General features: G+C 41.9%; 1 protein-coding gene across 2 annotated transcripts in view; it reads left to right on the forward strand.

The window, feature by feature from the left end:
• The first annotated feature begins 18 nt into the window (after positions 1–18).
• Positions 19–24,102, forward strand: part of ARIH2 (ariadne RBR E3 ubiquitin protein ligase 2) — a 33,503-nt gene continuing 9,419 nt past the window's right edge. Inside the window, exons 1-7 of one of the 2 annotated variants that reach the window (XM_026088050.1) lie at positions 19–397; positions 4,247–4,592; positions 17,924–17,991; positions 19,835–19,898; positions 21,976–22,123; positions 22,847–22,968; positions 23,886–23,995. In XM_026088050.1, the coding sequence (XP_025943835.1) occupies positions 4,344–4,592; positions 17,924–17,991; positions 19,835–19,898; positions 21,976–22,123; positions 22,847–22,968; positions 23,886–23,995 (761 nt within the window). In that variant the 5' untranslated portion in view covers positions 19–397; positions 4,247–4,343. Of the gene's footprint in view, positions 398–4,246; positions 4,593–17,923; positions 17,992–19,834; positions 19,899–20,013; positions 20,074–21,975; positions 22,124–22,846; positions 22,969–23,885; positions 23,996–24,102 lie in introns of those variants that run through there. The other variant, XM_026088051.1, reaches the window with a different exon arrangement.

The raw sequence follows: 24,102 nt of genomic DNA on the forward strand, positions 1-24,102 counted from the left end.
GCACCATCTGGTTTGGGGGAACTTCTGCTCCGTTTGGCGTCCCCCCGTGCCGCGCGGGGCTCCCGTTGGGGCAAGCGGCCGGGGGGACGCCGCAGTGCGTGAGCCCCGAGGCCGGCGCTAGGGATGGGGGCGAGCTGGCCGTGCTGGGGCTCCCTCCGCCCCCCGCCGCCGCTCCAGCTCTTCTYATTCCCGGCCACCCACGGCTCTTTTCTCTCCCCCGGCTTCTCCTGTTTTCCTCCTGTTGTGTTCGCAATGTGTGGGACAAGTACGTGATTTCATCTTGAGCGCGTTACAGAAGAAATGGATCTGAGGTGATTTAAATGAACGTGGTGTCTTTCTGCTCCGACGTAGGGAGGGCACTCCAGACAGAGTTACCATGGAAGGAAGGCTTGAGTAGGTATGGATAAAATAACATGCTGAAAAATGACGATAGTTTAGAAAGGACAGGAATGAAACAGATTAGGTTAGTTGGGAAGGGCAAGGTAGTCGAGGTAGTCAGAATAAATACTGGAAAGTGGAAAGAGAGCAGGCAAATTCATAGTGGATGTGTGATATGGCTGCAAGGAGRTCTCTGCAGAGTCATGTATGGTAAAAAGGGTGAGAGGTGATGTTCCTGGTTCTCTCTCTTGGAATGAAAAAATCATCTGAAAACTCGAGAAGGAAAYGGCAAAGTGTGCATGCTGTGTGTGTGTGAAGCAGCAATTGAAGATGATCCCTGGCTTACAGGTTTGAGTGACATAGACAAAGATGTGATTAACAATGATAGTAAGTTTGGAGCTGGGATTGTAAAGGGTTTCAGAGAAAAGAGAGTGTCAGTCCATTTAAAGGTTATGGGGATAAGTGGCTCGAGAGAGTGTAACTTGAGTCTGTTTCCCAATTTCAAAAKTATCAGTAAAGAGGTGAGAGGGGACAAAGCCATCTCACATGGCTGTGAAATTATCAACTGAAAAAGTAGAAGGGGGGGGGAGGGAGGTCCTCCAAAACACTTATTCAAGAAGTCCCAGAGAGGTAGATGCAGAGGATAAGAAATTAGAAAAGGATGATGTGGTGAGACAAAATACAATATGGAGTTGTGTAACTTYCTATTATCAAACACAGCGGTGAGGTCAGAAAGAGACTGATGGTAGCATATTTGAAAGCGTTTATATCAATAGACCTTGTTAAGAAGAATTATATTGTAAAGTGGAAATCAGCAAGAGAGCATCTCTGGTAGAGCAGAAAGGGAGCGGAGAGTATGGGTGGATGTGTTTAAAAGTTCTTGCAAGGAAGCTGGGGAAAGAAAGGGGATTAAATTGTATTAGTGTTAGTGAAGACGAGGGAGTGTTTTGGATGAAGGTGGTAAAGTAGGACCTCATCCTTCCTTGGGTAGGAGAAMAAACTAAATATGGTTTAAAATTTTAAAGTCTGATCTTTGGGATTATGGTATTTATTTAATCTAAATATTCTTTGCTCTTTTGACCCTCTTTTTTTGCATTTATCTTTTTTATTGTCTCAGAAATTAGTGATATCAAGTATTAGGTATGTCCTTTGTTAATGTGTACTCAGCTCATGACTGGGTGATGAGGGCCTTAGGCTGAGAATTAGGTGAGTTCTGTCTCTTGTTTTCCTTCTATCTTGCTTTGTTTTGCCAGCAAGTTTGTGCCTTAATCTTCCTCTCTTATTCACTCATGTCCATCTGACATTAAGTTATGCTGGAAGTGAACTCTTTCCCAAAGTGGTGTGACGAGTCACAAAAGACATCCAGTCTGCGGACTGTTTTCTCCTTGATATATTGATTTGCCTGTGCAAGCAGTTCCTCTATTTGTTCATATAAATAGGTTAGTTGCACAGAGAAATGGCTGAAAAGTACTTCTAAGAGCCCTGCAGTCTTGTGCCTCTTCTCCGCAGTGACTGGTATGTGACTACTGAGGTAGTGTGTAAGCCCCTTATTCTACTCTTACGTCTGAAAGCATGTCACTGCTCTGATGGCACTCACTATGCGTTGAGGTAGTAAGTGGATCATCTGTTAAACATGTTTTTTCCTATCTCCATAGTGTGGGATGATCTGATCGAGTTTGGGAACTTTCCTGACTGGTGATACCTGTTTGGGCTTTGTGATGCTCTGAGACTGGCCAAACAAAACTGTCACACACTAGGCTATTGATATCTTCCGTAGGAATGTCTAGACTGATTCTAGATTCTCAAGTATGTTATTCCTTTAACATAACATATAACAGGTAAAGATCCATTACTGCTTTTGTGCAAAAGATCAGTGTTGATGCAGATTAAGCCCAGAGGGAATCATTAAGSAGACTAGAGGGAGGGAAAACATACAGGTTTGTCTCATGTCTGTCAAATCAGAGCCCACCAATGATGCTGAAATACGGAACAGAGATCTTCATTTGCAGAACCCTGAGTGGAAAGAGAGCCAGAAAAGTACATTAATCTTTCAGATCAGAACCGCCATCTTTTCAAAATATATATTTGTAGGAGCACGTTTACCATCTCCCCTGGTTCTCTATTTGAGTGTTTCGATTGTGGAAACCTCAGAATTTTTTCTGTCTGTGAATGGGCTTGTGTGTGATAGAGGGAGACCCTTGTTTAGCAGCAGCTGTATGAGTGATTCCTCAGCAGTATAAGTAGGTTACTTGGACCTGATGGCTTCTTAATCTGGAGGAAAAGAAGATTTCCCTTGGCAGCTTGATGGAATAATCTACATTACTAGCATTGCTGCTGTAACTCACTTTGTGTCTCTGACAGGAAAATACTCTTCAAGATTTCACTTCTGTCGTCTTCCAAAGTGGAGGGTCGGAGCCCCGATCCTCTAAAGTTCTACAGGAAACCATGCTATAAAATATTTGTATGTTGTGGATAGTTAAGAAATCAAGAGTCACAGGAAAGGAATGGAGACCAGAATTCAAGGGATAATATAATTAACTTCTAACCTTCATCCTTTCTCACCGGAGGAGGTTTATATCTGCTGAAACCAGTGCAGCCCCTCAGATTAATTATGCATCAGATCTCTTCCTGGCTGAGCTGTGATGTCTGGTCTGTTTATTAGAACCAGAAAACAAATGAGTTGAGGAAAAATAATGAAAAATTATGATTGAGATTTCCAGTGCTCTGAAGTCAGGTTATGATTTCTCCAGCAGCTGCAAATTTTAACATTGTGCATATATATTAAAATGCTAGAGCTAGCGTAAACAGTAAGCAAAAAGCCACATATGTGCAAGAAACCCAATATATGCTGCCTGTGGGAAATACAGCTTTGCTTTTATGTATATATTTTATATGTAAAACTTGATTGCAGCACGGCGTTTTAACCCTTTTCTATTTAATCTCTCTTGAAACAAAATTAATTGTTTAAATGGCAATTTGTGACTGAGTATGAGATGACCATAATTCAAGGTTGATATGTGCTGTCTGCTGAACCTCTTCAAAATCTAATTCATATTGTTTTAGTTACATGAGCAGAAGGTGTGTAGTTCAGATAAGTAAAGTCAAATACATGAATTTTCTATTACCAAAGAAAATACAAAAAGTAGCTTGGCTGTTCTGTTTCCTCCTAAACAGCAGCTGTCAATTCTTGAGCATAAATTTGTACACTCAAAAGGTAATAAATGTACATTGAGAAGGTAATAAAATGAGAATTTATTTTATTTTCCCCCTCAAATTTAATGCACAAGCCACATCACATCCAGCAGAGCCTAGTTAAAGGGATAAACTGATTTTGCCATTTCTTTGAGATGGTACTGAAGACTGTTAAACTGAGTATAAGAAAAAGATCTGTTTGCCCCTCTTGCTTTTCCAAAGTCCCAGGTGGTGTCTGTGGTTCTGAAGCAGTGTGTAGTTGTACAGGGTATCACAGGTTGCCTTTCTGGCTTCTGGTGATCTTAGACAAGTTTTTTTGTTTTTGTTGATAAAATGCAGATGATGCTTTTGATAAAAGAACTTAATATCATAGCATAGATGTATCTTGGAAAAGATGTGTAGTGGAGCTTGTGGAGAGATTCTCCAAATGACAGAAATCTTGGGGCCCTTGCTGGGGCCTAGGATAATGTAATAAGTGTGTCTCTGAGGTTTTACACCTTGCCTGTAAGAGCAGCACTGGCTTTGCAGGTGCAAACCAGGGCCCTGCATGGCAGAATCTTCTTTAGCTGGGCTGTCAGATCAGTCCATTCCTGGCTGTTAGATCACCTGTATGATGTTGACATGGCCTCTCTTACAATTTCTTAGGCAACAGAAAAAATTGTTTTTCCCCCCTTAGGAAACAGAGCTCAGATGAAATCAAAAGAACAATAAAGTTTGGTGGAGAAAAAGAAGCTACAATTGCTTTCCTGGTCTGCAGTTGACAGGGCATTAAGATGTCCGTGGACATGAACAGCCAGGGCTCTGACAGCAATGAAGAGGATTATGACCCTAATTGCGAGGAGGAGGAAGAGGATGAGGATCCTGGGGATATTGAGGATTATTATGATGGGGTAGCTAACGACGTGGAGCAGCAGGGAGCAGATGCCTTTGATCCAGAGGAATATCAGTTCACCTGCCTGACTTACAAGGAGTCGGAGAGCACTCTGAATGAACACATGGCCAGCTTGGCTGCCACGTTAAAGGTGAGGAAAGGTTTCCGCATTAACACAGGTGTAAAGTCTATGTGATTGAAAAGGCAAATGCTGAACACAGAGCCTGAAAAAAAGCTGTGGCGACGTTGGTGTTATGGGGGTTGGAGGAACATTATTAAAGGTCCCTGATACAAAACTGACTCAAAGGTTTACAGATGTTGTGTACTGATTCTGGGACCTGAAAATCTTCCTTACAAAATGTTGATTCTTATGACTTTTTTCCCCAGAGTTGAGCATCATGATCAGAGCACCTGAGTTTTAACTCTTTGCATTAACACAATGCAAAGAAGGTACATACAAGAGAAATGAACTAAATCATAAATGATGCAAATCGGTGCACCTGTGTTTGAGAAGATGACTGACAGATAGGAAGACATGCTAAAAGTCTGTAATTCTAACATCAGCATCTTACCTTGTTGGTTCTGAGAGAATAATCACAAACTTTCAGAAAGACAGATCAGCTGTCATGCAAGACATTAACCCTATCGTTGCAGTGAGGAGCAGTTAACATACAATGAGGTTGCACTCTCTTACAGTGACTAATTCCTCTCAGGAGAAGATTCCCAAAGTCATCTCCATACTRTTATGCTCAAATAAGATTTTTGTGAAATTTTCATTCTCCTTGTGCAAATGATGACCGTAGTGCAGACTAGTGATCAGAGGAGGTTCTCTCTGCCCTGTCAGTGTGCTTTGGTCCTGACACAGGTAAGAGGAAAGCTGAGTTCCTAAGCTGTTAGGTGTTGGCACTCTGAAATTACCAATGTGTCTGCCTTCTGACAGGTCTCCTAGTGTGCGTTTGTTCTGTGGAACAACCCCTGAAAGCAGGACAGGTGACCACAGTAGGTAAAAACTATGTTGGAAGGCTTTTGAGCCCTATTAATTTGGTCTGGAGCCAGCCTAATTTAAAAAATGAGASAGATCTCTTGATGATCCATATTTGTACATCAGAGTCCTATAGAAGTAGTTACAACAATAAAGCCTAAAGACTATAAAGCCTATAAACAATAGACTATAAAGCACACTCGTACTTCTTGCTGCATCTGTAGCTGATTTTGCTGTCTGTTGTGCTTGTTTCCAGGAACTGTCACCTCAGAACGTTTTACTCTTTCTTGACTATCAAACTACTGACTGTGATTTTTCTAAAATGTGTGATTCAAGTGCTGAATGCCTGCTGTTCTGTATATATTGTAAGAAAGGGAGGCAAAAGAAAGGAACAAATAGGAATAATTGGTCAGCAATCTTGATCCAACTGCCAGTTGCTCTTGGTTCTTAGTGATTAAGTAGATTTAGAAAGGTATTTCTGCTCCTTCCAGTGTGGCTTCAAATGGGACACCCTTGAAAAATTCTTGACACATTGTTCATTTCAGTTAAACTAACAAAAGCAATATTTGATCTAGTCTTTAAAATTGGGGCATCCAGAGTTAAAATCATAGTTTTCCAAGAATTCCAGAAGTCTCTCTGATGTTAGAACAGCAAAGATTAAAGTGCCATCCTAATCCTCTGTTTGCCAGCAGTGATGGTGCATGAACTGTACACTTAAGTTAGAAATCTGTTGTGTATCTGAAGCATGTGCTTCTTGTTTCCTGGCATCCTTTCTTACAATATTTCAACAACCCTTCTTCTTCCTTCCCCTTTTTTCCCCTCCACCCCCCCAGGAAAGCTGTGATTTTGTTAGTTTTCTAAGATGAACTGGATTGGAAGGAATTTGGGTCACATTAACAAGAGTATGAGAAGAAGGAAATTGGATAGAACATGTTGAACTATTTGTTATCATTATTTTCCATTGAGTTAATGGATATGCATAAACAGGGACTGGTTTCTGTAAGAACTGTGTTAACATTCTTTTCCTCCAACTTCCTTGAGCTCTAAACTTTTTTTTTTTCTTTTGAAGACTACCTTTTGTAATGTTGTCCTTGCCTTTTGGATAGTTGGGATCATTCTTGTGAGCACCCTAGTCCACTTTGCTGATTCCTTCTCCTTTTCCTTTCAGGGCTAGTCTTTGTGATGTCTAGTGCTTGTATGGTGCTTTTCAACATTAGATCATGTTTAATACAGAGTGGTTGCCTCTGCCAGGGAAGGACGAAGGTAAATTAAGGACCATTTGCAGGAGGTGCAATGTTGAAGGCAATCCGTGATGTGAAAGCTGAACAATGTTATCCTGAGAAATGAATAAACTAATACAGTTCTCTAAAGAGAAAAAAATAAATGCAGTGAATGAACTCAAAGCAGTTTTTGAATGCTCTGCCATTGGTATATTGTCATTAGGTGATTCACTTTCTGAAGGTTAAATTGAGGGGGTCTTGAGCATGTTTTTCCCTGTGACATATCGTATACGCTCTTTTAAGATCAACAACTGGTATTCAGAGCCTTGTATACTCCTACTTATAACCTATACTGTTGTTAATAATAATCTAAATAAATAGTATCTCATTCGCTCTGTTCATTAACCTTCAAGATATTTTCTAACTGTGTTACTTGGCTACTCCATTGAATGCCTGTTTTCTTTAAAGTGTCAAGGTAAAGGGTTACCTTCCTCAGAAACCCTCTTGGCTACCTTTTCTCATTCCTTGTGAGCTGCAGCTGACCTTGCTCTCCCTCTTACTGAAGCTGACTGGATAATTGAGCAGACTTTGGGTTGGCTGGCCACCTTCAAGTCAGGTGTGAACATCCTACGTACGTTTAAAAGTTTGAATGCAACAAGGTAGTCTCTGCCACAAAACACTCATTTTGTTTATCTGCTCCAGCTAGTGACAAAATGGGTTAAAATCTTAGGTTTCGTGATAAAAGCATGAAACCCAGCATGTAAGTTGATGTAAGTCCTTGTTGTGTTAAAACCCTCAGTCATTTTGAATTGACATAGTCTGATAGTATATATGAATTTGTCTCTCTCAGCTATAGAATTTCTAGACTAGAGTCCATTTAAAATTTATTAAAAACTTCCACTAATAGAATTAGCAATGAATAGAGCCAATGCATCTCATATTGTCGTAGGAAACTTTGACCTTGAGTTCTTCTGACTTGCTTTTTCTCAAATAGGGAATTCTGGATAAAAAAGGAAGTACAAACAAGGTAGCAGTAGATACAGTCAGCTGTGCAGTGTGCCTTGCCTTCAACAACAGTATGTGGTTATCTAGGAACAGAATTCACCATACTGAAACTAGGGAGACTTCATAAATTGCTCTTTAAAAGTTTCTTCTCAATTTGTTTTTAGTAAAAACTGAGTAGGTCCTAGCTTTCTGGGAAAAAGGGGGGGAGACATTTGCCCCCTGGTTAGTCCTGTTGAGTCAGGAGGACTCAGTTAATACCTTGACTGCAGTAAGGACAGGCCATCTCTGCTAAAATACGCCAGAATAAAATTTCAAACTAATATCATCCAAAATGGTGATTCTCTGACCAAAAGACTTGTGAACTGAAGCAGATCACTTTCAGAGGCAGTTTTCATAAACGGTTTGTAGACTTTTGGTTCCCCAAAAGATCAGTCGACCCAACAGTCAACACTTCTTAAGGACAGCGCTGCTTTGCTCTCAAGAGTATCTATTGCCTGCAGACCAGCAAAGAAATTTGTGATAGTTCTTTGAAAAAAGCAGACCTATTTATAAAATCAGTGTCTTTCAAAAATAATGAACTAAAATTGGATAGTAATAAGTTTGTTTTCAAGTTAACTCTGTCAAATTGTCATCGAGTAATTGTGAGTCCCGGAGTGGCGATATCAGTGCACACAAACAGTACGGTACTCAACAGATGTACAAACAAAGCTGACCCTGTCACTGACAAGCGGTGAAGTGCGTGATGATGTCATATTGTTTTCCCTGGTGAATGACACTTCCTGGCTCTGCTGAGGGTCTCCTGTACAAGTCTGGAATATCTGTAATGTTCCAAATAACTGGCAGTAGTTTCTCTGTTCCAGTGATAAGATCTTTCTAGTTTTTACCAAATTCTTTACGCTGGTGATCTAAGCCACTAGATAAGATGATTTTAGTTGCAATTTGTGAAAAAGTGTTACTGTTACTGTGACTTTGTCTTTTCAGAAACTGCTTGTCAGTCATTTCTGCACGTACGAGATACCAAGGAAAGATAGTCAGTCATGCTGTTTTACAGACTGTTGATACTGATGTAGTCTTCACTAAAACTGCAGGAATTGTAAAACTGGAGAACTTAAATTTTTCAATTCATTAATGTGAGTAACATGTTGATATTCACCAGACAGCAAAAAGCTTGTTTCCCTTGCTGCTAGAAATAACAGCTTGTGATTTTATTTATTTTTTTATTTATTTTAACCCTCTCCTGTGAAGATCAAAACTTTGGTAGGTACAAAAAGCATATTTGCTCTCATAGTACAGGCATAGTACTGAATCTAATAATCCATGTTATCACTACTGATCTTTCAGAGATAAAGCAGTCTATTCAATATATGCTTGCTCACCTCATTGATGTTTATATCTTTTTTTAATGCAACCAAATTAGTATTTGCTCATCAAAACACAACCCTGTGAAAATATTCCACACTCAAATTGCGCTGACACAGAACAGTTAGCTTGCAGAGCTACTTGGTGAATGCTGGCAGCAGTCCTTTTCAAATACCATCTTTAGCAGGTCCAGAGTCATGTGCATGGAGATTGGCAGCCTGTATGAGCAGCTCTACCCAAAGAGCTGGCACTTGTAGAGTGCCTGTTCAGTGTGATTGCAAAAAGTCTGTAAAAAGCCAGATGTCAAAAGATTAATGTATATGCCTCCCTGTATCATTGTGCGAACCACAGTGAAGTATGTAGTACAGGGTGCTTATCTGAAAAAAACTGCCAYGTTGCATGGTCTGCTTCGATGCCATAAGGACTTCATGAGACTTGTATACATTGTAAAATGGAAGTCGTAACATAGACTTAAGTACAAAAATACCTTAAGTACAGGATATGCATTAAAACCCCCTCAATATTAAAATGTACATGCACAAGAACAGAGTTTGGAAGATAAATGTTCAAAGTTAGTATGTCCATAAGAACTTGAAGCAATGTCAGATTAACTGAAATTGGTAGATGGCAAATATTTAAATATCAGTGATTTTAAATGGTAGACCCTGATGTACAAGTGTCTCCACAAAAACCATACGGTGGTCTTTGGCAATAACAACACCCTGTATTTAAAATACCTGTGAACCCTAAGTTAGTCAGGACATACAAGTTTGTACCATGTTCTGTGTTTTAATAACAAGCCAACGTTATGTAGGGCCTCCAGTCTGTAACTGGAATCCTTAGGAACACACAAGTTAGAAGTGTTTTTGTTTTTCTCCTTGTTTTTTAGCCAACCAAAAAGGTTCTGGAAGTTCTGTTATACAAAAGCTACGTTGTTACGTGCCAGGTACACAAAGCCTATGTTTTAGTAATACATTAAGCATCAAGAAGATATGAGCAAGTCCATAACTGTCTTCAGTGTGTGTGTTATTTTGACTCTCGAAAAGCTTTGTTAAAGGCATAACTAAGTTTTCTTAGACTTCTGGTCAGCGAGATGAGAGCTGGCTGGAGAGCCCAGACCTTGCAACTGTGACAACTTCATGAAGTCATTTGAGGAGAGAAATCAGTTTTGTTCCTCGTTGCCCAGGACTGCTGAAATTCTCAGCTTGACTGGAAAAATGAGCCACAAATGTGGAGGGTGATTAAAGCCCACGCATTTCTTTGTGATTCACACATTAAATGTATCTTACAGCCAGTGTAACTCTGCAGTGAGCAAAAATCTGTTCACAGCTGTTGATGAGTCTGATCTTGGTGGGAGGTAGAGGCAAGACACAAGTCATTAAAAATGCTTAAACAATCTTTCAGGAACTGTTTCACATTGCAAACTTACAGCTGGACRCCATGATCACAGAAGCAGCACGAGGCAGTTGAAGTACACTGCCAAATTTTGTGCGCTGTGACTATTAAGCATGGAGTAGCAGAAGTGAGCTAATCTGTGTACCATGCAACGCTGTTCTACGAAGCGGCCATTACTCCTCTTCATTTTTTTCGTAACAAAAGAAAAATGTCCTTAGAAGCTGGGTTTGTCAAACAGTGGTGTTTTGGGGGACGGAACAAGGACACTCCCTGCACAGCTAACTTGGGCGTTGCCCTAAGCCCAACACACTGCGTGTGCACACTTCTGCAACTGCATGTGTGCAGCAGTGCTTTCTGGTTTGAGTTGGCTGCCTGGCGATTTGCAGGCCGTGCTCCGAGCTGGCAGAACTGTCCACCACTGGTCACGACCATGTGGATACAGGCTAGCTCCTCTCTGCTACTGCCTGTCCTTCACATCATCCGTGTGTCCAGAAAGAACTGTCCAAGTCTCCTATGTTTTGCTGGGAAAGCACTTAAGCAGAGGATGAGCTGAATGCAGCCTCTGGTGGGGGTGTTGGCACTGCACAGGGAGTGCAGTGTGGTGTGCACAGGGCTCTGTTGCTCTTAGATGCTGCACTGCCTTGGAAAGAATAACTCCAGTGAGCGCAGTGAGTGGGGAGTCTCATGTCAATCTTATGTCCATGTGCAGTCTTACAGCTTTCTTGCTGCGTTTCTTTTGATCTAAATCTTTCAAAGAAATCTCACAGTCATTTTATAATAGTGCCTTCTGGCATGCCATCTTGCTTAAAACTTTTTTCTTTTTTTAATTTATTTCTGATCCTCCTCAGGAGAAATAGCATCACAGCTTGAGAAATACATATGTTGAGATTTCCTCGCCGAGTCCTACTGATCCTGTTTGTTGGCAGCTGAAATTGGCACTGTCCTATGTAGGGGAGCAGATGGATTAAGGCTATGTGTAAGTGCAGAGAAGGGGTTAGGATTTAACCTGAAATCCCCTTTCTTCAATATGTGGCAAACTAGGTTGTATACAGACAGCTTCATGAACCTTGCGTAGTAGACAGTGGCAATATTTATCAGTCCCAAACTGCGCTCTGCCTCACAAATATGTTTCTAATCTTGTGGACTGACATTGGGTTTCTGCGTGCCAGTGGGTGAGTGCAGGGTGCAGATTAAAAGCCCATGATGTAGCGATGGTTGCTGTTTGTCAAGACTATTCCACGGTATTGAGCCTGCGGCTAAAGAATCTAAATCACATTTCTTTCACCAGTGCAGCCTGCATCTGTAATCAGGAGAGGAGCTGAAATGTCAAACCAATTCTCAACAATACTGCGAGTGAAAATCTAAAGATGGAGGGCTTTTTCCTGTATTTTTTAAGGATAACTGAACCCAGAAAACTTTAGGCAGGAGTATCTGGTTGTTTTGTTATAACTTTGTCTTTTTTTTATAGTGAATTTCTGATAAATGAAATCAATTTGAGTTCAGTTTCAAAAATAGTCTTCTAATGCTCAAAATCGTATAACAGCTAAGGAGGACTGCTATGAAACTTTGAGTACTTTCAGTGTTTATAGCATGAGATATTCCTCATAGCTCAGGCCTCTGCAACCTCATGAGACTTCTAGCAGGACTGCATGTTGGAAATCTGCTTAAAGAGAGTGATGGATCAAAGCAAAGAAGAAAATATGGTCCAAAAAAAGCTTTCTGTTTGCTCATATGTGTTTCTTTTTGTTTAATTCCTAGTATTTCTGCAGTCTTCTGAGAAATCCTCCAATAAAAACAGGGCAGTCAGATAAAGCTTTTCCAATGGGCCATGCAGGGAGTCAGATCTACTTTAAACATGAGAAATCAGTGTAAAATAGTATTATTTCCAGTTGTGGGTCAATTTGTTTACCTCAGTATATGTAAGTAATGCATGTCTGAAGATACTTTTTTCTTTATTTTTTCTTCAATTATTCTATCCAAAGCAGGGTTTCTTTCTGATGTTTTACTGTTCTCTGCTGTGGACTCAGTTCAGTCTCCTCTATTTTACCCATCGCTGCACACCAACAGCAACATTTTAAGACTCTTGCTCTGTGTGTTTTTATTGTTCTAAAGAATTGAAGGGTGTGTTTTTAGAAGTTTTGATTCAAGACATAAATTAACATGTTCATAAGTACTTTCCTTTCCTTGTAGGACTACCAAAAATCATTTTCCATTTCCATTTCTTTCTGCATTTCTTTATGCCAGGTTTGTGTTCACCTCAGCCGGATGTTTCAGTGCAACCTTGATTTAATGGGACATTGTCAGCTTGATGCGAAGCCACAGGATATCAGCTCCAACCAGATCATAACATGTCCAACGCATTCTGAACTGAATCTCTTTCAGAACCATGTTGTGAACTTGTGGGTTGGATTGTACCTTTCTGGGGTGCCTTTCCAAATCTTTGGGTCATCAAAAAATATTTAATTTTAAAAAGAGTGTCCCTAGAATTCTGTTTAAATTCCTAGTGGAAGTTTTCTGCAAAAGCGAGGCTGAAAGCAGAGCAAGCAGGCCAAAAAATAGGCCATCCCTTAAAGAAAAGTGAGACGAGAAACTCGTGAGGTATGCATGCTTCATAAATATTCATGAACAATTTCTGTAGAGTAAAAACTCTACAAAAGACTGGTTTTTTTAGCTTTTAGGAAACATTTTTGTCTGAATGAGCAACTGTCAAAGTGGTGTGGTTGAAAAGATTTTCTGCTCTAGAGAGATGAAACTGCAGCTCTTAAAACAGGATAGCTTATCTAGTGAAGCAAGCTGAGACACAGTTGTCTTAGAGCTGTCCAAACCCAGGAAGGTGCCTACAAAGCTCCTTTGCAAATTTGTTTGATAGTCTGGCATTCTCTTGGACAAGACAATCTTTCCATGTATATCAGAAGTGTGAGAATTGTCCTTAACCTGGAGAGTAAAGAAACCAGGAGATTAACCTGGAGATAGAAATAATATAAAATATTGTGCCATCTTCCAAGAAATGAATAGATGTGTTTAATGCTATGGCATTACTTCTTTGTTCTACTTTCAAAATCTAATTTTGTCTAGCATTGTGTACATTTTTCAGAYTTTTTTTATGATTCCTGTGGAGACTTCCCTTTATACACAGAAGCTTCCTCTTGGCACCCTTCCTGTGTGTATAGGCACTGCACTTTTTCTCCAGTGCATTGATAAACATCAGCATTTGGTGCCCGATTCTGACAATTGGCGATCTATCACAAGGAAATCAGAGTTAAGCTGATGGAGATTGGGAAAAGGCTTCTGAGATAACCAAATTGCTGTTTTAGTGGGAAGCTGGAAATTGCAGATTGGATGAMATGTTGCCCAGCCAATCCTCTTTCTTCAGCTTCACCCCACTGTCATGAAGAAAAAGAAGCCTGATGGTGAGAAAAATAAGAAAGAGAGAAAGAAATCTTTCAGCATGACTACTGTTTTCAGGTTTCCTCTTCTAAACTTTAGTACATTTAATTACAATGAGCAAAGTTCTGGAGAACTCAAGTTATGTAGAAGCATTGGARCAATTCATCAGTTGCAGACAAAACCCAAAATAGAAGCAGAGCATCTAGAATATGCATTCTCTTCTGTAYTGTGGTTTGTAGAAGTATTTACTGAAATGGCCTGCTGCCAGTGAGACACCGGTGGGCCATCTCACTCTTTTTGGGGTCTTAGTACTCTGAAACCAGGATAAGAAGGTACAAGCAAAATTATCAAAGGCATCTTTTTCAGTTTGTTTTCTTTGCTTCTGAGCCGAAGTATTGTTTTTCTTGGATAACGTGAGATTCTTGTGGCACCCAATTGCTCCAGAGAACATGCTGATAGAAGACTGAATCAGAGCTTTCCAAAATGTTTTGTGAATTTGAGATCTTTCATTCTTCTGACTGTCCAGGAAATCCTATACTGGGCAGTGTGCCCTGAACAGCAACCAAGACTTATTTTCTCCTGCAGGGAGACTGCAGTGGGTGCACGGGGGTATTGATGTCTTCTAGTGAATAGTTCATGCAGCAGTGTCAGCTTCTGTGCATTGCTTCTCCAGTACTGTAAGGTAATGGACTAGGTACACATGGACCAAACTTTCGACTGCTGCAGTGTTTTTTTTGTGCTCAGCATGTTTTGGCTCCTACTTGCAAAGAAATGCTCCCATTATTCTGGGATGGCATTGTGAAAGATCTGGCTGACTTGGTACAGTCATTTACTCACTTTCCTAATTGAAATCTGGAGAGCACTGCTAATCAATAGAAGGAGGCTTTTTTAAAAACTTTTTTTTCTTTCCATACTTGTTTTCTTGAATCTCTCCAGCAGGGTTGGCCCTTATTGTAATTCATGTTTGACTTTTGAATTCCCAACCATGCTCTTGGTGAATAGGACATAGATGGTCACGTGGCAAGATTCCATTGGCCTTAATCAACAGGGAAGGCCCAGCCTCATCCTTCTTCCTTCCCTGATTCTCACGGTTTGAATGTTATCGATCTTTAACATATAAGAACTAGTACTTCTATGCCAACCAGACTTTGGGTACATTGCTGTAACTGACTCTGGGACTTCTTGTTTGCAAGTTCCCATGCACTCCAAACAGGCAATATCAAGGCTTTTCTTCTGCTTCAGGGCTTTTATGAAAGTGGACTCTTGTCAKGAACCTGGCTTTATGAATTGAGAATGTTTTATTCTTTGGTGCTTCTATGATGCAAGTAATAAAATAGGCACCGTAGCTGGTCCGGGCCTTGTGTTTGCAGATGGACCAAAACAGGAATAGCCACAGAAGCTTTCTTCTTCTTCCCCTACCAAGAACAGCAGAGAAGGGGTAGTTGGGAAGCAAAGTTTGGCTACTGTGGTTAGCTGGATTCACAGTCGAGGGCAAAAATGACTTTCTTTGCTTGTGATGGAACTTCCCTGAAACATGTTCTAGAACAAACAAAAAAAAAGTTTTACAAAATCATTGATCTTGATTTAAAATTTCTTCCATGATAGACTTGTCCCTAGAGCTGTTAAGCTGGCATCTTTTTGGTACAATAATTACACATTTTGCCTGACAAATAATTTGATTCAAAAGCATTTGAATGTGTTAAGGTAATTTGTTAGACTTCAGGGATACATATGCTAATATTGGTAATTCTATGCATCTTCATTCTTGACTATACTTGTTAATTGGTTTCTTCTCTGGGAACRAGTAACTTCATGCAGTGTTGATGGAGTCACTGTTAGGGCAATGCAATGCTGGAATGGATGCTACACCTCCAGCTGTGAAAAGGCAACTGAAGAATACTAATTTTCATGTGTTACACATGAACTTCCCATTTAAGACTGTTTTTTTCCTTTGTCAGGATGGTAGTTCTTCCTTACTGCTACTGAGAAATAATTTTGTTGCTGTTAGGGAATGATTCATTAGCGTGTGGTTTGCATGCGCAGGAAGCCAGTCTTGGAGAGACCACATTCCTGATGCTTGTTTGTTTTTCAAAAGCGAAAGGCAGATGTCTTCCTTGTGCAAGCACGCCGAAGGTGCCTGTCTGGAGTTAAAGCTCCTGCCTGGGGGGCTGCCAGGAGGAGGGAGGGCTGAGATAACAACCCGTGGGAGGCTGGCAGTGGCACCTCACCCATACAGACTGGAGCAGGCTGTTGTCAGCAGCAGGGCCGTGCGGGCCACGCGCCGTCTAATCAAAGGCCTCTGCGCTGGCGGCGGTGGCGGCCCTGCACGCGTGGCCTTTGTTTTCCGAGAGTCGCATCGCTGGTAAAGTCAAGGAAGGTGACGTACCGGATCTCGCGCAGCACTGAGCCAGTGCGTCTCTCCTTTGAGAAACAGGATTATCTGAACTTTGAAAATTACTCTTTTATTATTGGGATTTCTTCGTGGCCAGCAAGGTTGGCAAATCAAAAAGCAGAGGTGGCTAAGAGCCAGTTAAAAATGCTAAGTGCGTCGTGCAACTTCCCACTGAGCAGAGCTGACCTACTGGCTAGCTGCTCCTCGCAGGGTGGTCCCACTCCCCTGCTCTGTCCTTGCACGAGCACTTGGCTGCCTGGGCTGGACGGCAGCGTTGTGCCGGTTTAGCTCCCCGGACTGACTGTCCAACGCTGACAAATGCCGGTGCAGTGCTGGCGCGGGATCACATGGCAGGAATAGGTCAGCTGTGTTGTGAAACTGCACCTCTTGCAGGGGGAGGTTTAGAGAAGTAATTAATATGCTGCCAGCATGTGTGCAGAGCCCGTCTGTTTTGTAGAAGGAGCAACCATTGCTTGTTTTTTCTTAACGGGTTATACTGAGTATCTGTACGTACCGGTACATTGGATTCCATGATTCAGCTGYAGCAGGATTCAAGACGGCTTATGGCTTTTCAGCTGATGATTTGGACTGACAGCTCCTCTAGAAAAAAGCTTTTCGTGCCGCTGAGGTGGAAGGAGTTGTGTTTTCTGTATGGGTAGTAAAGAGAGCCAGATGCTGTGGTGATGGTTTCTCTCACAGTGAGGAAATAGAGCCCTTTAATGTCAGAGAGTGTTTGAATGCAGAGCGTGCAGACCACGGGGCTTGCCCAGGGGCCTCCTACCATGGAGAGGAGCGGGGAGGCACRAGTCTTTGAGCTTCTGGATTCCCTGGGAGAGGCGTTGGTTTGCAGGAGACCTGCTTCATTTGAACTCCGTGAGCCTGACAAAAGGCGTAAGGGGGGGCGARTGACTGGCTGAAAGTCCAGCAGTTCAGCCGATGCCGTGATTTTGGTGTCTGCGAGCCTTTTTGTGATAACAGAGCAGTCTATTTTCTTCTGAAATGAATGAATGCATAGAAGTAAAGCGGAACTTGTTCGCCTGTACCCTTGTAACACGACTTTAAACATCTTGTTGCAGTATTCTAGAGAGTGCTCAAATACTTGCTGTGGCTAGCACGGACCATGCTAGAGCTTGCCAGGAGTCCCCGTAGTGGAAGCAGCTCTGCACAGAAATAGTCCCTGTCAGAGCAGTTTTCCCTCTTCCTATGCCATTCCAGTGTAGAACTTTCCTCTCTATACTAAAGGCTTGGGAAAATATTTTTTCTCCCCCCCCTACCCTTTGCTGTCACAGCATGTCTGTGCTTGCAGCTCGTTACTGCTTCTCTAGCTAAGTAAGTGGTATCTGCACTTGTGTAACCTACTTGTTAACACTTAGTTAGCAAGGACCCTGATCCCAGTCCGGTCTGGGCCTCTCAACTGGCAACCCTGGTCAGGCCTGGAAGTTGGGCATCCATTAGTGATTAAGCTAATCCAATGATTTTTTGGTTCCTTCCTCTCTGTGCTAGTGTGACTAGATTGCTAAGAGTATGGGAGTTTGGGTACATCCATTCTTCATTACGACATGTGTATTGCAGATACACCTGACTGGGAAAACTGTATTATGTCTAATAGTTTGATGGGAACTGGCTAGTACTGGGCTATTCTCATTTGTACAATGTATTAGTCTTTTTAGAAAGTCATAGTCCTAAGCAGAGATGTGCCCTAAAAATATGCCGAACTTGACCTTTCTTTTTTTTCCACCCAGGTATCGCATGCTGTTGCTAAGCTTGTATTAGTTAGTTTCCACTGGCAAATCTCAGAGATTTTGGAAAGGTAAGTACAAGTAGTCTTCACCTCGCTGTGCTCCATGCTTTTCCCCCCTCTTTTTGCAAGAATGCTCAGGGTGTCCTACAGGTGTCCTTAGACACGTGTCATTGGACCTGAAAGCAGGCTACACAGTCCATTCCAGGGAACAGAGGAGAAACATTATTTTGTTGAGACTGCGCTGCCTGTAAAGAATTGTCAACAAGGAGACGGTAGTGGTGGCGGATGCCTTTCAATTTGAGGAATTATCATCATGCTGGGAACCCTGTAGATGCATTTAGCTTAAACATTGGGATAACAGATTGAGAGCTGCATCTATAATTATTTATTTTAACAAATATAAAGAGAACATATGTTCTGTTTTGAATCTATTTCTAGTAAGAGTTCTGCTATTGAGAAAAAGCTGAGGCATAAATCATAAAGCTGTACTGAACCCATGCTGATGTACAAGTTAGTAATAAATTTGTGTTGAGGCTTTTGCTCCTTCTGGACATAAGTGTTGGTTTTTTTGTTTTTTTTTTTCCAATCTGCCTAGCATTTGTAGAGCAGCAGGAGATGATGTGAGGGAACTGGGAAGTGGTGCTGCAGCTCATTTGTCCTTTGGTTAGTGTTGAACTGCACTGAAATCCTCCAGCTGATTTCAGGAGGAGGGTTCGGACTCTGCCCAAGTGTGCGCAGGAAGTGTGTCAGGAGGCACTGCTGTCTGGCAGCCCCTCCAGAAAATACTGGCTCGGAGCTGAACATTGTCTGAAAATAGTGAGCGCATCAGTCTGACTCTCTCTGCCATGCCATTTTTGGCCCTGTTAGCCAGCAACTTTGTCCAGATAACATATGGGAAATGGGTCTTTTGTATGGGTGTTGTTGCAGCATCTCTGGTAACTAGCATGTTGTGTGCTTCTTGGTTACCATGCTTCCTGTGACAGCCCTTCTCTGGGGAACGTGGAGGGTGAGGTTCATCCGTAGCAGCTCCRAGCAATTCTGCTGGGTAACTATAACCAGATTTAAACAAGAAGTCTTTTGGGGAAGGATTTATTCCTAAAGCTGTGACTTTGCAAGTTGTTCTTCAGTTGATCTGGTCCTCAGACTTCTGTCTTCCTTCTGTGGTTGCGTTTGTTGTAGAGTGACATTCTGAAATAATCCCTAATACAACAAAAAAGTGCTAGTGGGGAGGGAGGGTTTACAGCCTAGTCAAAACAGTGGTTCTGCTCTCTATTGTCTGAATTCGTTGGTGAGTTTTTACTGGAGATATAAGCATTCCCCTGCAATGAAAATCACAAACAGCGTGGGAATATTTAATTCTAGTGCTGCTGATAGCTTCATATTCCTAAAGGATGATAATCTCTCCCAAGGTAAATATTAATGGGGTATTAGACAGGAATCAATGTGAGACCTAGCTAGGAAAGCTTGATTTTGCAAAGGAATAGCAGACAGACAGGAGCCTCGCTGGAGTGTGTTATCATGGGCAATGGCTTAGGACTGATCTAGGAGTGAAAGCGATAATGTGGGTAGGAAATCTTATCTTCAAAAGTTATTTCTCTGGCCACTTAAAAAAGTGGGGGAGGAATATTTGTAGAAAAATGTCCATCAAGGATAATAAGGGAAATGTTAGCCTGTTATTGGGTAAAGTGTTATCCCTGTTTCTGATTTTGAAGAAGCTATCAAAAAGGTTTTTTTGATGATAGTTCAGCTCACTGTGTGAGGGGGCCTCACACAGGACACATGCACTCTTTCCTTGTTGAAGCCTGCACCACCATTCACGCAGAGCCTATTATTTATTCAGGTGAGAAGGATCAATTTAACAAAGCAAAAAGCATTCAGAATTGATTTGGTCATTCTTCAATTGCCCTTTCAGGCACAAGTCTAATGCTGCCCAGTTGCTAGTAGAAGCACGAGTTCAGCCCACCTCATCCAAACACGTAAGTATGCTAACTATTTTGGTCTGTCCCTTGGCAGAGACACCTTTGATCCACCTCATTCGAGGATTGCATTACTAATGGCGTAGTCTGTCCCATATTAACCTTTTGCAGACTCAAGGCCTTACACCCCAACTCAACACTGTTTCAGCTTTTTCACTGAGAACGCGTTCAAGAGGTATCTAACATTTAAATAACGACTTTGCTATTGTCTTGCAGTTAATGTTCAAGAATTACTTGCCCTGTAAAATAATTTAAATATTGTAGAGCCTCAAGAAGATTAAGATAATTTTTTTGACGTGAGCAATGCTACAGAGTGGAAGGAGCAGAGCGCGTGGGCCTGGTTACCTCTTCCGATTCTGCTCTCTCTGTAAGAGATGCTCCAGGGAAGTTCTGGCTGCACAGACTGAACAAGCTTGTTTGTGACTGGAACAGAGATTTTTTTCCTGAGATAACTGAGTTTGCTGCACTACTGTGCTTGAGGATGCTTAAGCCAAATCTTCTAGCAGTGCTCCTGCTGAGCCAGTCAGTAGTGATATTTGAACCAACAGCTTGTGTTTTGCAGCCAGGGCTATGCAGATCTTTGGATACTTTTTTTCTTTTAAATAGAAGCTTCCTATTGCACGTTTACAGAATTTATTCACAGCAGGTGTCTCAGTCCAATCCACAGTTACTCCAGGAACAGATTGCCTTGTGTCAGATTTTGAATGATAAAATATTACTCCTGAGAAGGACTCTTTGAGGTAGGGGCCAGTAAGAGGGGATAGGGGGAGGGCTTTAAAAAAACTAAAAGCCTGCTTTGGCATCTGAGCTGACTTATAACTAGCAGAGAGTGAAAACAGTTAAGCAGCTGGCAGGAGTAAGCTTCATGGACTCAAAATAAATTGCAATCTGCCTAGGYTCCAGAAAAAGTCTTTGTTATTTGACATATCTGCAAATCAGTCCTGTGAGCACTTTTTTAATGCATTTTGAGTTTTGTCTGGTTCTTTTATCTGCTGTCACTTAAGTATCCTCTATTGCAATGGTGACTTCATTTGGGGAAGAAAGACCTTAAAGTTAAGAGGTTGATGTAAGATTTGACAAATCTGGTTCGGTAGAAAATTCATTACAGTCTTTCTGTATGAGCTAGGGCAAGTTGCTCTGTGCTTCAACTCCTAATGCAGAATGATGATTTTTTGGGGGCACTTTGGAGCAGCTTTTCATACTGAGTATCTGTACAACGACTAACCCTATAGGCAGAGGCTGCACAGTGATGAGCCCAGAGGGACAGAGTACAAAATGCTTGCTGTTCACGTTGAGCAGTTGATCTAGACAATCACCTAGTCATTGCTGRCTTGATGAATCTTGTTCTGGTCCGTAAGTGGTGCTGCTTAGAACAAAGTTGCTTTATTTCCTTTCTTCATGAAGTCATGATATAAAACGTGCTCTATTGGTCACATGGCTGGGCTTTCATGCTGCTGCTCCTMTGTGAACGTCTCTGGCACGTAGCGGTATGCATGGAGGTGAGGGCTGTCTCACACAGGCTTCTCAAAGGGTAGCAGAAGTTTAAGTAGATGAAAAGCGATTATATGGCTTCCCTGCCATATAAGGGAACATAAGAACATAAACTCCTGCTTGCAGCTTTGTAGAGCCTTGCTTTTGATGATGCTATGCTAGACCTAGTTCTTTGGGTCCCAAGGATGAGCCAAGATGCATTAAGGGCTAGCTCTGTTATCTAGTGATGAGTTCTGTGCTAGCAAAGGGGAGATCCAGACCAATGCATTGGAGTATTTCCTCATTTTTCAAACTGGGAGATAGTATGTATCAGAAAAGCAAAGCTGAGTTTTCGGTAGTGCCAGGTTGAGGCAGGAGCTTTCAGTGAATCTGTTGTGCTCTGTGAGATTAAGAGGCTCCTGAGAAGGACTGACTGTCGGGGCAGTGTAGTACCCCAACATACGGCTTGCTTATGAAGCTGTTCTGGCCTGGAGCTCACCTGAGACATTGTCACAAAGAAGGCAATGAAGGTGACTGTGAATGAGGTGAGAATGCTCTGGGAGAGCTGGGATGTTTTCGTTGTAAAGCTGATTTGTGTCTCTCCTAGGCAATGGTACATTCCTCTCATCACTGCGCAGTGTGCATGCAATTTGTCCGGAAGGAGAACTTGCTCTCTCTAGCTTGTCAGCACCAGTTCTGCCGCAGCTGTTGGGAGCAGCATTGTACAGTGCTCGTCAAGGATGGTGTCGGAGTTGGTGAGTTCAAAGCAGTGTGGTAGTGGGTCTGTATTCAGTGTGTTGACCATTCTGAAGATGAGTGGCTGAATTGCTGTAAGAACATCACAATAATGAGAAAACGGAGCATGGAATGAGTCTTTGTGACAAACTATTTGTGTCCTTAACAGTTTTAACTAGTGGTCTGATGTGAATATTCACATACTGTCTGGAGAGTGTTACTCTTGCCTCACAGAACCTGCAAGCCCATAGATCCATTTGATGCTCTTTCTCCCCCTTTGTGATCTCAAGGGCATGACTGTAACAAAGTAGAGTTGCAAATCTGCTGTATTTTGAATTTGCATCTCTCATGATGTATTGTTTCAGTGTCTTTGGAGTGTTTGTGGATGCAAACATCTGTTCCCTTTTTGCTGGGTAGAAGCTGGTAGTTGCCAGAGTTGCTTTGGGCTTCTCTTAGCCTGTCCTTCATGCTGGCTTGGCAGTAACATGCGCTTTCTACTTTAAGTGTCTGACCTTGTGAATACTGGGTGAAGCACTTACTGGTCTTGGATGCACTTGTGCCCTGTCATCTTTCAGTGAATACAGTTGGGCTTCAGCTTTTCAGCAGCCCTGATAGATTTGTTTCACAGTTGTGTCCCTCTTGCCACAACAACAGATGGCACCTAGGAAACTGTTGGATGCTATCTGTGCGTTCACTCCCTAGTACGTGTTGCACTGTGCTAAAACATTGCTTTCTCTTCGCAGGGGTCTCCTGCATGGCTCAGGACTGCCTGCTTCGGACACCAGAAGACTTTGTGTTTCCATTGCTGCCTAGTGAGGAGCTGAAAGACAAATACAGACGCTACCTCTTCAGGGACTATGTGGAGGTATTGTCTCTTAAAGTACCCGGAGTCCATTGTAATCACCAATGACTTGCAGAAATTTTGTTTGAAGTGTCTTGCATCTTTGATTAGAAATGCAGTAACTGCAGCAAATTTGTCTCTGATAAACATGACGTGGCTGCTGCTATACGACAGGGCTCGCTGACAAAATACTCTAGCAGGTTGCCAAAGTAGATTCTGCTGTAAGGTCACCCAGTACCTCCTTAGCTGCYGCTTGGCTCCTTTCCTGAAGCAGAACTTTCTGAGTGTTGCAGCTGAGAACTTAAAATTTCGGTCTGAGTTTTAAAGTCTTCCTTGTTCTTGTGTAGATATTTTAGGTTTTGAAAAATAAGTCCTTCATCTCAGTGCAGCACAGCTGTATTGGTTTGCTTTATAACATTTTGCATGAGTTTTATTGAAACTAAAGAAGAAATTATTAAGGTTAAGTGTGTAGGAAGTATTCTGGTGAGTGGGAACAGTGAAGAACATTCAAGAAGCAGGGGCAGCATGGAAGAGTGGTGTCGCCTGTCTTCAGTAAGAGATTCTTTGGGAGGGAAGAGTCTCCACAAGAGAGCAGATCAGTACCTTCTGGAGCATAAAGCGAGGATGGGGGAAGAGCTCAAATGTAGTAAAACTGTTTGTTCAGAGTGTCTTGGTGGGGCTGTTTGATTGTGTTGCTGTGGGTTTAAATTTTCTACATTTGAATTCCCTCTTCTAGAGAAGCTGTAAGTACCCAGTACTCCCTTTCCTAATGTGAAAGAGGTCTGTCTGCTCTGTTAGCCAACATTTAGTGACAGTTTTCACCGTCTTTTTTCAATAAGAAATACTCACTTGTATATTTTTGAGGATAGGAGTGGTTAAACTTAAACTGGTAATGTTCTTCTGCACCCACTGCTAATCTTACCACCTTGGTGTGTTCACAGAGCCATTATCAGCTGCAGCTGTGTCCTGGTGCAGACTGCCCTATGGTCATACAGGTACAGGAGCCGAAAGCCCGGCGAGTGCAGTGCAATCGTTGCAATGAGGTCTTCTGGTAAGAAACAGAAAAGGTTAAAGATCATGGGGAAAGTATATGCTGTCCTCAGGGCTGCTCCATTTGCTTGCCAACAGATTCAGGGTGTAGAAGCATCTCAAATGCAT

The sequence above is a fragment of the Apteryx rowi genome, unplaced genomic scaffold, assembly GCF_003343035.1.
Source record: "Apteryx rowi isolate R43461 unplaced genomic scaffold, aptRow1 scaffold_75, whole genome shotgun sequence".
In the NCBI taxonomy this organism is placed as follows: domain Eukaryota; kingdom Metazoa; phylum Chordata; class Aves; order Apterygiformes; family Apterygidae; genus Apteryx; species Apteryx rowi.